This window comes from Oncorhynchus clarkii, chromosome 4 (assembly GCF_045791955.1).
Source record: "Oncorhynchus clarkii lewisi isolate Uvic-CL-2024 chromosome 4, UVic_Ocla_1.0, whole genome shotgun sequence".
Classification (NCBI taxonomy): Eukaryota; Metazoa; Chordata; class Actinopteri; order Salmoniformes; family Salmonidae; genus Oncorhynchus; species Oncorhynchus clarkii.
The window spans coordinates 85555384-85568732 of NC_092150.1; the positions used below are offsets into that span (position 1 = coordinate 85555384).

General features: G+C 42.8%; 1 protein-coding gene across 2 annotated transcripts in view; it reads left to right on the forward strand.

Annotated features, from left to right (window-relative positions):
- LOC139407391 (ryanodine receptor 3-like) overlaps window positions 1-13349 on the forward strand; it is a 270933-nt gene that overhangs the window by 125390 nt on the left and 132194 nt on the right. For both annotated transcript variants that reach the window (XM_071151137.1, XM_071151138.1), the window contains exons 24-30: window positions 484-587; window positions 7777-7860; window positions 9775-9934; window positions 10184-10328; window positions 10725-10930; window positions 12074-12248; window positions 12987-13195. In XM_071151137.1, the coding sequence (XP_071007238.1) occupies window positions 484-587; window positions 7777-7860; window positions 9775-9934; window positions 10184-10328; window positions 10725-10930; window positions 12074-12248; window positions 12987-13195 (1083 nt within the window). The remainder of the gene's footprint in view (window positions 1-483; window positions 588-7776; window positions 7861-9774; window positions 9935-10183; window positions 10329-10724; window positions 10931-12073; window positions 12249-12986; window positions 13196-13349) is intronic.

Genomic DNA, 13349 nt, shown 5'->3' on the forward strand with positions numbered 1-13349 from the left:
TGAGTTCCAGGTGGGCGGGGTCTGCACTTTTGAGACTTTTCTATTGGTTCCATTCAAGTTCAATCAAGCACATCTAGAGTATTTGAAATGATTTCAAATAGTATTTGAACCCAGGTCTGAGTGGCCCCACTATATGTAGCATATCAATTACTCTACAGACAGCTGTTCGAGTTAACCTTGAGAAATACATATAAGCAGCAGTACAAAAATGTGTTGCTCTGATTCAGTAAACACAGAGAGCTGAATACGTTTGTTAGTAAGGACTCTCGTTCTGTGCCGAGCCTGTGTAGCCTATTGTCATTAGCATATTTGATGAATATATATTGTAGAGTGCTTCTGTGATTTAGTTTTCTACTAGTTTCTTCTATTTGTTATGAAATGCATCGTTGGAAGTTTTTAGGGTCAACAGTTGCAGACAGAGAGTGATATCAGTTTGTGCGTCCAGACGTGACCGTGCTAAATGACCTCTCCTCTCTCCCTCAGGTTCGAGATGACAACAAGAGGCAGCACCCCTGCCTGGTGGATTTCACCAAGCTGCCTGAAACTGAGAGGAACTATAACCTGCAGATGTCTAGCGAAACACTAAAGTGAGTAGCTAGGCTAATATCCTAAACACGTTATGCATACTGTATCACATGACTCATTCCATCCAATTACAGGGAAAAGAGAAGCCACTTGTGACATCCAAACTGCCATTCCAGTACCTACATCTTCCACACATACATCTTTGATTGATAGACGTGTTTGACTAAGAGGATGTATCATACATTTCGTACCAGGAAATGTATTTTAAAGGAATGTTTGTGTAATGACGCTGTCAAGGGGGAGATGATGACTCCCTGTTTAGGTGGAATACTAGGCTCTGGTTCTTTTTCCATGTGTAACCTCATTTGCACATTTGCTGTATATCAACTTTTTCTACTGATTTATTGGTTATATGTTAGTATATTCTGTGTGTAACTCTGTGTTGTTGTATGTGTCGAACTGCTTTGCTTTCTCTTGGCCAGGTCGCAGTTGCAAATGAGAACTTGTTCTCAACTAGCCTACCTGGTTAAATAAAGGAGAATAAAAAAATAAAAAAAATAAAAAAAATTATCAATGGTTTCACTCAGGAGACCTTGGTCATTAGATGCAGCTAGTTTCTTTAATATCGTTCTCATACAGCTCAGATTTTGTTATTGTTTTTATTTCACCTTTATTTAACCAGGAAGGCTAGTTGAGAACAAGTTCTCATTTGCAATTGCGACCTGGCCAAGATAAAGCATAGCAGTTCGACACATACAACAACACAGAGTTACACACGGAATAAACAAACATATAACCAATGAATCAGTAGAAAAAGTTGATATACAGCAAATGTGCAAATGAGGTAGGATGAGGGAGGTAAGGCAATAAATAGGCCGTGGTGGAGAAGTAATTACAATATAGCATTTAAACACTGGAATGGTAGAATGTGCAGGTTCATTGATCTGTGAGCTGCTCTGACAGCTGGTGCTTAACGCTAGTGAGGGAGGTAAGTGTCTCCCGCAGATGCAGTTCATGTGAATCAGTATTCAGTTCATGTGAATCAGTATTCAGTTCATGTGAATCAGTATTTACTGAAAGAAGTAGCTGCAGCACTCACACATGAGTAACATGGTGCTTTTATAGTCAACAATTGTTTTTATTGGATCACATCAAATGCATTACCATCAACATGATAACATTTACCTGGAGCTAACTGTGCACATAGCACTACTGGGTGATCTGAAAAGTCATAGTCAATCAATCAATACCATAATGATACTTTTAGCAACAAACAAAAAAAAATGTTTATCTTTAATTTATCATCTGTAGAAATTATGATAATAGAAAGGTTCAGAACGTTTGTGAAGCATCACGGCACAGTTGAAAAATACATGGCAAATATAAATCCAATATGGATGGTGTTCGGAGACAGATGGGAGGGGTTGAATGGAGCTGAAGGGACTGGATGGTGTTAAGAGATAGATGGGAGGGGTTGAATGGAGCTGAAGGGACTGGATGGTGTTAAGAGATAGATGGGAGGGGTTGAATGGAGCTGAAGGGTGGGACTGGATGGTGTTAAGAGATAGATGGGAGGGGTTGAATGGAGCTGAAGGGTGGGACTGGATGGTGTTAAGAGATAGATGGGAGGGGTTGAATGGAGCTGAAGGGACTGGATGGTGTTATGAGACAGATGGGAGGGGTTGAATGGAGCTGAAGGGTGGGACTGAATGGTGTTGAGAGACAGACGGGAGGGGTTGAATGGAGCTGAAGGGTGGTACTGGATGGTGTTGAGAGACAGATGGGAGGGGTTGAATGGAGCTGAAGGGACTGGATGGTGTTTAGAGACAGATGGGAGGGGTTGAATGGAGCTGAAGGATGGGACTGGATGGTGTTAAGACATAGATGGGAGGGGTTGAATGGAGCTGAAGGGTGGGACTGGATGGTGTTGAGAGACAGATGGGAGGGGTTGCATGGAGCTGAAGGGTGGGACTGGATGGTGTTAAGAGATAGATGGGAGGGGTTGAATGGAGCTGAAGGGACTGGATGGTGTTAAGAGATAGATGGGAGGGGTTGAATGGAGCTGAAGGGTGGGACTGGATGGTGTTGAGAGACAGACGGGAGGGGTTGAATGGAGCTGAAGGGTGGGACTGGATGGTGTTAAGAGACAGATGAGAGGGGTTGAATGGAGCTGAAGGGACTGGATGGTGTTAAGAGATAGATGGGAGTGGTTGAATGGAGCTGAAGGGTGGGACTGGATGGTGTTGAGAGACAGATGGGAGGGGTTGAATGGAGCTGAAGGGTGGGACTGGATGGTGTTAAGAGATAGATGGGAGGGGTTGAATGGAGCTGAAGGGTGGTACTGGATGGTGTTATGAGACAGATGGGAGGGGTTGAATGGAGCTGAAGGGTGGGACTGGATGGTGTTAATAGATGGGAGGGGTTGAATGGAGCTGAAGGATGGGACTGGATGGTGTTAAGAGACAGAGGGGAGGGGTTGAATGGAGCTGAAGGATGGGACTGGATGGTGTTGAGAGACAGATGGGAGGGGTTGAATGGAGCTGAAGGGTGGGACTGGATGGTGTTAAGAGATAGATGGGAGGGGTTGAATGGAGCTGAAGGGTGGTACTGGATGGTGTTATGAGACAGATGGGAGGGGTTGAATGGAGCTGAAGGGTGGGACTGGATGGTGTTAATAGATGGGAGGGGTTGAATGGAGCTGAAGGATGGGACTGGATGGTGTTAAGAGACAGAGGGGAGGGGTTAAATGGAGCTGAAGGATGGGACTGGATGGTGTTAAGAGATAGATGGGAGGGGTTGAATGGAGCTGAAGGGACTGGATGATGTTATGAGACAGAGGGGAGGGGTTGAATGGAGCTGAAGGGTGGGACTGGATGGTGTTTAGAGACAGATGGGAGGGGTTGAATGGAGCTGAAGGGTGGGACTGGATGGTGTTAAGAGATAGATGGGAGGGGTTGAATGGAGCTGAAGGGACTGGATGGTGTTGAGAGATAGATGGGAGGGGTTGAATGCAGCTGAAGGGTGGGACTGGATGGTGTTAAGAGATAGATGGGAGGGGTTGAATGGAGCTGAAGGGACTGGATGGTGTTAAGAGACAGATGGGAGGGGTTGAATGGAGCTGAAGGGACTGGATGGTGTTGAGAGACAGATGGGAGGGGTTGAATGGAGCTGAAGGGTGGGACTGGATGGTGTTAATAGATGGGAGGGGTTGAATGGACCTGAAGGGTGGGACTGGATGTTGTTAATAGATGGGAGGGGTTGAATGGAGCTGAAGGATGGGACTGGATGGTGTTAAGAGACAGAGGGGAGGGGTTGAATGGAGCTGAAGGGACTGGATGGTGTTGAGAGACAGATGGGAGGGGTTGAATGGAGCTGAAGGGTGGTACTGGATGGTGTTAATAGATGGGAGGGGTTGAATGGAGCTGAAGGATGGGACTGGATGGTGTTAAGAGACAGAGGGGAGGGGTTGAATGGAGCTGAAGGGACTGGATGGTGTTGAGAGACAGAGGGGAGGGGTTGAATGGAGCTGAAGGGACTGGATGGTGTTGAGAGATAGATGGGAGGGGTTGAATGGAGCTGAAGGGTGGGACTGGATGGTGTTGAGAGACAGATGGGAGGGGTTGAATGGAGCTGAAGGGTGGGACTGGATGGTGTTAAGAGATAGATGGGAGGGGTTGAATGGAGCTGAAGGGTGGGACTGGATGGTGTTTAGAGACAGATGGGAGGGGTTGAATGGAGCTGAAGGGACTGGATGGTGTTAAGAGATAGATGGGAGGGGTTGAATGGAGCTGAAGGGTGGGACTGGATTGTGTTAATAGATGGGAGGGGTTGAATGGAGCTGAAGGGACTGGATGGTGTTAATAGATGGGAGGGGTTGAATGGAGCTGAAGGGACTGGATGGTGTTAATAGATGGGAGGGGTTGAATGGAGCTGAAGGGACTGGATGGTGTTAATAGATGGGAGTGGTTGAATGGAGCTGAAGGGTGGGACTGGATGGTGTTAATAGATGGGAGGGGTTGAATGGAGCTGAAGGGACTGGATGGTGTTAATAGATGGGAGGGGTTGAATGGAGCTGAAGGGACTGGATGGTGTTAATAGATGGGAGTGGTTGAATGGAGCTGAAGGGTGGGACTGGATGGTGTTAATAGATGGGAGTGGTTGAATGGAGCTGAAGGGTGGGACTGGATGGTGTTAATAGATGGGAGTGGTTGAATGGAGCTGAAGGGTGGGACTGGATGGTGTTAATAGATGGGAGGGGTTGAATGGAGCTGAAGGGTGGGACTGGATGGTGTTAATAGATGGGAGGGGTTGAATGGAGCTGAAGGGACTGGATGGTGTTAATAGATGGGAGAGGTTGAATGGAGCTGAAGGGTGGGACTGGATGGTGTTAATAGATGGGAGTGGTTGAATGGAGCTGAAGGGTGGGACTGGATGGTGTTAATAGATGGGAGTGGTTGAATGGAGCTGAAGGGTGGGACTGGATGGTGTTAATAGATGGGAGGGGTTGAATGGAGCTGAAGGGTGGGACTGGATGGTGTTAATAGATGGGAGTGGTTGAATGGAGCTGAAGGGACTGGATGGTGTTAATAGATGGGAGTGGTTGAATGGAGCTGAAGGGTGGGACTAGATGGTGTTCAGAGATAGATGGGAGGGGTTGAATGGAGCTGAAGGGTGGGACTGGATGGTGTTCAGAGATAGATGGGAGCGGTTAAATGGAGCTGAAAGGTGGGACTGGATGGTGTTAATAGATGGGAGGGGTTGAATGGAGCTGAAAGGTGGGACTGGATGGTGTTAATAGATGGGAGGGGTTGAATGGAGCTGAAAGGTGGGACTGGATGGTGTTAATAGATGGGAGGGGTTGAATGGAGCTGAAAGGTGGGACTGGATGGTGTTAATAGATGGGAGGGGTTGAATGGAGCTGAAGGGTGGGACTGGATGGTGTTTAGAGATGGGAGGGGTTGAATGGAGCTGAAGGGTGGGACTGGATGGTGTTGAGAGATGGGAGGGGTTGAATGGAGCTGAAGGGTGGGACTGGATGGTGTTAATAGATGGGAGGGGTTGAATTGAGCTGAAGGGACTGGATGGTGTTAATAGATGGGAGGGGTTGAATGGAGCTGAAAGGTGAGACTAATAACAACTAGATAACTCATGTAAAACACGCTGTGTCCGTAAAACATATATAGGTTCAGAACGTTTGTAAAAACAATAGATGGGTTAGAAGGTTAGAAGAAGGACAGGAAGAAAAACAAAACGTAACTATTGTAAAATAGATTGTTTGTAAAATGTAGATAGTATGAATAAACTGGAAGTAGAAGCCTCAGTGTTGTTGCTCAATAGTTTAATCCAATTAGGGGAGGGGTGTTAGGGTTAGAAAGTAATAAAGGAAAATCTATTTTTTGAACATATGTATATGTATTTATATGTATGTATGTATTATATATATATATTATTCTACAATGTGGAAAATAGTAAAAATAATGAAAAAGCCTTGAATGAGTAGGTGCGTCCAAACTTTTGACTGGTACTGTATATATTCAAGGGTTTTTCTTTATTTTTACTATTTTTCACATTGACTATTTTCCAAATGTTCCACATGGTGAAGACATCTAAACTATGAAATAACACATATGGAATCATGTAGTAACCAAAAAAGTGTTAAATAAATCAAAATATATTTTATATTTGAGATTCTTCAAAGTAGACACACTTTGCCTTGATGACAGCTTTGCAAACTCTTGGCATTCTCTCAACCAGCTTCATGGGGTAGTCACCTGGAATGCATTTAAATTAACAGGTGTGCCTCTTTAAAAATTAATTTGTGGAATTTCTTTCCTTCTTTAAGCATTTGAGACAATCAGTTGTGTTGTGACAAGGTAGGGGTGGTATACAGAAGATAGCCCTAGTCCAAGTCCATATTATGGCAAAAAGCTCAAATAAGCAAAGAGAAATGGCAGTCCATCATTACTATAACACATGAAGGTCAGTCAATACAGAACATTTCAAGAACTTTGAACGTTTCTTCAAGTGAAGTCGCAAAAACCATCAATCGCTATGATGAAACTGGCTCTCATGAGGACCGCCACAGGAAAGGAAGACACAGAGTTACCTCTGCTGCAGAGGATCAGCTAATTAGAGTTAACTGCACCTCAGAAATTGCAGCCCCAAAAATGCTTCACAGAGTTCAAGTAACAGACACATCTCAACATCATCTGTTCAGAGAAGACTGTGTGAATCAGTCCTTCAAGGTTGAATTTCTGCAAAGAAACCACTACTAAAGGACACCAATAAGAAGAAGAGACTTTCTTGTGCCAAGAAACACGAGCAATGGACATTAGACCGGTGGAAATCTGTCCTTTGGTCTGATGAGTCCAAATGTGAGATTTTTGTTTCCTCCCGACGTGTCTTTGTGAGACGCAGAGTAGGTGAATGGATGATCTTCACATGTGTGGTTCCCACTGTGAAGCATGGAGGAGGAGGTGTGATGGTGGGGGGTGCTTTGCTGGTGACACTGTCAGTGATTTATTTAGAATTCAAGGCACACTTAACCAGCAAGGCTACCACAGGATTTGGCAGCGATATGCCATCCCATCTGGTTTGCGCTTAGTGGGACTATCATTTGTTTTTCAACAGGACAATGACCCAACACACCTCCAGGCTTTGTAAGGTTTTTGACCTTTTGTAAGGTTTTGATATATTGGGGGTTTGGAAATGATGCAGACAATTACAGTGATCGAAGCTACAATCTATCTACAATATGAAAGTTGATCTACCCCTTAAAAAATATGAAATGTTATACAATCAATACAAAACATATATATTTAAAAAAGTTACTGGTGATGATCTCATGAAACAGTAATGTGGAATATAAATGTTGCAGAATAGTGCCAGGTGCTGTGCAGGTGCTGTGCAGGTGCTGTGCAGGTGAGTGCAGGTGCTGTGCAGGTGCTGTGCAGGTGAGTGCAGGTGCTGTGCAGGTGCTGTGCAGGTGCTGTGCAGGTGAGTGCAGGTGCTGTGCAGGTGCTGTGCAGGTGCTGTGCAGGTGCTGTGCCAGGTGCTGTGCAGATGCTGTGCTGTCACCTGGCCTGAGTGTAAGTCTGTCTGTCAGGGTACGAGCCCCTCCACCTCACGGTGGTGTCTGTGGACCTTACGAATGTCTACATTAGAAAAAAATATAGAAAAAAGAAGAGGATGGTGTGGGTAATGCATTGAAAGCGGTAACTCCTGTTCCCTGTCGCTCTCTGTGTATCTCAGGACCCTGTTGGCATTGGGATGTCATGTGACACAGACCAACGTTAACGCCGAGGACGATCTGAAGAAAGTCAAACTGCCCAAAGAGTAAGTCATGTGGTTTTTACTAGTATTGATTAATTGATTGATAATGAGTTACAGTAATACAACCCCGCAGTCGTTTCTAGGGGAGAAATGTACCCAGTGTAAATCATTATTTCTGAGATGACCAGTCAACAAAACAATGTGATATGAGCGACATTAGGACATCAGAGGAACACTGTCTTGGGCTTGGAGACACTTATACAACTCTACATTTGAGGCCGGGCTAAGAAGACTTTCCTTCAATGCTTCTTTCTACTGTGTTATCCTATTATTGTCCTGTGTATATGTGTAGCTATGTGATGTCTAATGCCTATATCCTGTGTATATGTGATGTCTAACGGCTATATCCTGTGTATATGTGATGTCTAATGGCTATATCCTGTGTATATGTGTAGCTATGTGATGTCTAATGGCTATATTCTCTGTATTTATGTAGCTGTGTGATGTCTAACGGCTACATCCTGTATATATGTGTAGCTATGTGATGTCTAATGGCTATATCCTGTGTATTTATGTAGCTATGTGATGTCTAATGGCTATATCCTGTGTATATGTGTAGCTTTGTGATGTCTAATGGCTATATCCTGTGTAATTATGTAGCTATGTGATGTCTAACGGCTATTTCCTGTGTGTTTATGTTTATGTATATGTGATGTCTAACAGCTATATCCTGTGTATATATGTAGCTATGTGATGTCTAACGGGTATATCCTGTGTATATGTGATGTCTAACAGCTATATCCTGTGTATATGTGATGTCTAACAGCTATATCCTGTGTATATGTGATGTCTAACAGCTATATCCTGTGTGTTTATGTAGCTATGTGATGTCTAATGGCTATTTCCTGTGTGTTTATGTAGCTATGTGATGTCTAACAGCTATATCCTGTGTATATATGTAGCTATGTGATGTCTAATGGCTATTTCCTGTGTGTTTATGTAGCTATGTGATGTCTAACAGCTATATCCTGTGTATATATGTAGCTATGTGATGTCTAACGGCTATATCCTGTGTATATATGTAGCTATGTGATGTCTAACGGCTATATCCTGTGTATATATGTAGCTATGTGATGTCTAACGGCTATATCCTGTGTATATATGTAGCTATGTGATGTCTAACGGCTATATCCTGTGTATATATGTAGCTATGTGATGTCTAACGGCTATATCCTGTGTATATATGTAGCTATGTGATGTCTAACGGCTATATCCTGTGTATATATGTAGCTATGTGATGTCTAACAGCTATATCCTGTGTATATATGTAGCTATGTGATGTCTAACAGCTATATCCTGTGTATATATGTAGCTATGTGATGTCTAATGGCTATATCCTGTGTATATATGTAGCTATGTGATGTCTAACAGCTATATCCTGTGTATATATGTAGCTATGTGATGTCTAATGGCTATATCCTGTGTATATATGTAGCTATGTGATGTCTAACAGCTATATCCTGTGTATATATGTAGCTATGTGATGTCTAACAGCTATATCCTGTGTATATATGTAGCTATGTGATGTCTAACGGCTATATCCTGTGTATATATGTAGCTATGTGATGTCTAACGGCTATATCCTGTGTATATATGTAGCTATGTGATGTCTAACAGCTATATCCTGTGTATATATGTAGCTATGTGATGTCTAACAGCTATATCCTGTGTATATATGTAGCTATGTGATGTCTAATGGCTATATCCTGTGTATATGTGATGTCTAACAGCTATATCCTGTGTATATATGTAGCTATGTGATGTCTAACAGCTATATCCTGTGTATTTATGTAGCTATGTGATGTCTAACAGCTATATCCTGTGTATTTATGTAGCTATGTGATGTCTAACAGCTATATCCTGTGTATATATGTAGCTATGTGATGTCTAACAGCTATATCCTGTGTATATATGTAGCTATGTGATGTCTAACGGGTACAAGCCAACGCCGCTGGATCTTTCTGAGGAGAAACTGACGGCTGGTCATGAGGTTCTGGTAGATAAACTGGCGGAGAACGCTCACAACGTTTGGGCCAAGGACAGGATCAAACAAGGATGGACCTACGGCATTCAGCAGGTACATGTTTTGGCCCAGCTCTCTATCATCACAGATTGTAACTGTAATTCAATGCAAATACATAGTAACTCATGACCAGTGAATGAATGGTGTATGTCAGGCATAAGATCAACGGATGAGCTCTGATAGCATACATTTTATGCATTTAGATTGTCATGTAACATACCATTGTTGATGCTATATAACATCATTTAACAAGAGAACCCTGACAGAGCTGATTTTTTTGTTGTTGTCGTTATTTCTCTGTAGGACGTGAAGAGTAGGCGAAACCCTCGTCTGGTGCCGTACGCTTTACTCGACGAGAGAACCAAGAAGTCTAACAGAGACAGTCTGAGAGAGGCCATCAGGACCCTGGTGGGATATGGCTACAACATCGACCCCCCAGACCAGGAACGTGAGTAGAGGACTGTAGCAGCAATATAATGTATGTATGTATGTAAGTAAGTAAGTTATCTTGTCATACACATGTACCATCCTGCAACTAAGCCATGGGCAAGCAAACCGGTACAGGTCTTTTTTTACACAATCAATGTACATTTTCATTCCGTTAGATAAAGAAATCCTTATCACTGCCCACTTGAATGTATCCTTCCCCTTGTTCCAGTAATTCCTGTGGATGCTATTGCAGTCAATCTTCAATTGACTGCAAAAGATATGGTCCTTCGAGCCAGATTCAATGCTCTGCCACAGTTATAAGATATCTCTCGAGCTAGGCTCATATATACACTTAAAGGTGGAGGGCGTCTTTAGAATTTTCATTGGTTGAATGTCTTCTTCCTTGTGTCCCCAGCCTGTCATATTGTGGAGAGGCAGAGCATTGAGACGATCCGGTTCTTCCGCGTAGAGCAGACATATGCAGTGAAGACAGGGAAGTGGTACTTTGAGTTTGAGGCCCTGACGGGAGGGGACATGAGGGTTGGTTGGGCTAGACCAGGCTGTAGGTCAGACTTTGACCTGGGCATGGACGACCAGGCCTACATCTTCGATGGATACAAGGTAAACAGACAACACCTAGTATCTTTAAATAATATATCTTATCTGTTTTTATCTTATCTGTTTTTATGTAATGTTAACTTATCTTTTTATACTGTTTGAAGTTTATCATAGTCTACAGTGCCTTCAGAAAGTATTCAAAACCGTTGACCTTTTCACATTTTGTTGTGTTACAGCTTGAATTTAAAATGGATTAAATTGCGATGTTTTGTCACTGGCCTACACACAATACCCCATAATGTCGAAGTGACATTTTTACAAATAAATACAAAATGAAAAGCTGAAATGTCTTGAGTCAATAAGTATTCAACTCCTTTGTTATGGCAAGCCTAAATAAGTTCAGTGAGTGAAAATGTGCTGAACAAGTCACGTAATACATTGCATGGACTCACTCTGTGGGCAATAATATTAACATTATGTTTTAAGGACTACCTAATCTTTGTACCCCACACATACAATTTTCTGTGTGGTCCCTCAGTCAAGCAGCGAATTTCAAACACAGATTCAACCACAAAGACCTGGGAGTTTTTCCAACTCCTCGCAAAGGGCACCTATTGGTAGATGGGTAGAAATAAAATTTAAAAAAGCAAACATTGAATATTCCTTTGAGAATGGTGAAGTTATTAATTACACTTTGGAATGTGTATCAATACACCCATCCACTACAAAGAATTAGAAATTATCCTTAACTCAGTTGCCAGAGGAAAGAAACTACTCAGGGATTTCACCAGTTTAATGGCTGTGATAGGAGAAAACTGAGGATAGATCAACAACATTGCAGATAACCCCAAAACGAAGCTAAATGACAGAGTGAAAAGAAGGAAGCCTGTAGAGAATAAAATATTCCCTGAGCTGTTTCCTTTCTCTCCGGCAACTGAGTTAGGAAGGACGTCTGTAACTTTGTTGTAACTGAGTGTTTACGTTTATCATCATGTACGTATAGACCTGGCATAACTGATTCTGCATTCAGCAATGTTATATTGTTGCCAAACAAGTCAACAACAAATAGGCTAAATCCCCCAAAAATGGTATGCCATGTATCAAGGCAAATTATTGTACACTTGATCGTACACTTGATCAACTTTACGTTTTAGTGGTGAATATTACATTAGGGTTAGTAACACGTGTTGTTGTTTGTTCCCCCAGGGCCGTCGAATGCACATGGGTGCACGTTTCTTCGGCCAGTCATGGAACAAGGGAGACGTGGTGGGCTGCATGATCAACATGGAGGACAAGTCTATGGTCTTCACCCTCAATGGAGAGCTACTCATCACTAACAAGGGATCTGAGCTCTGCTTCGTTGACTTCGAGACAGATGATGGTGAGTTTATCTTTAGAAGGGATCTGAGCTCTGCTTCGTTGACTTCGAGACAGATGATGGTGAGTTTATCTTTACAAGGGATCCGAGCTCTGCTTAGTTGACTTCCAGACAGACAATGGTAAGTTTATATTTTTCCTTCTTTTGTCTTAACTTGGAAGATTGTGTAGTCTCATTTTTCCTCTAGGAAAATTGGAGATTGAGGTTCATCCTTCCTAAACTAACTTCATGTATTCATCAATAAAAATAAACTGTTTTATTGTCCGTTTTCACAGAAATTGGCTTTGCATTGTGAAATGTGTTTATTTATCCATGTATTGAAAATGAGCTTTACCAGAATGGTAACCTCTCGAGGTTTAAATCTCTTTTCTTAGAAAACGGCGATGCAGAGCATGTGAAACAGAAAGCCGCAAAGCAATGGGGAAATCAGTCATTTCTGGTGTTGCTGTTGGAGGAAACACACAGTTACTTAATGTAAATCATATCGATTGCTGTGTTCCAAATGAAGTTCCTTCTCCAATATTCTAGAATCTAGGGAGTGTGGTGTAACAGAATGCTTTCCAAATAATGGGTATTTTTGCGAAGTTAATTGCTTTTGGGTTGAGGCATCAGATTAATTCCTTTCCAGAAACATATGTTAACCTCTAACCTCTGACATCTATGATTTCCAGGCTTCATCCCAGTGTGTTGTCTGGCCCAGTCCCAGATAAACCTCTAACCTATGACCTCTAATTCCTCCAGGCTTCATCCCAGTGTGTTGTCTGGCCCAGTCTGAGATTGGCCGTATGAACCTGGGGAAGGACGCCAGCAGCTTTAAGTATTACACCACGTGTGGCCTGCAGGAGGGCTTCGAACCCTTCGCCGTCAACATGAACAGAGAGGTCACCATGTGGTTCAGCAAACGCCTGCCTACCTTCGTCAACATCCCCAAGGACCACAACCACATTGAGGTATCGTTTTAATATTTAGTGGCCTGATTACCCAGGGGCCTGATGTTGTACAATCTCCACTAAAGCCTGACATCTTGAAGCAAATCAGTTTGGCTAGTGACAAACATAAAGTTCCCTACCTGGTTCTGAGTGCTAATCATTCTCTTCTCCATAT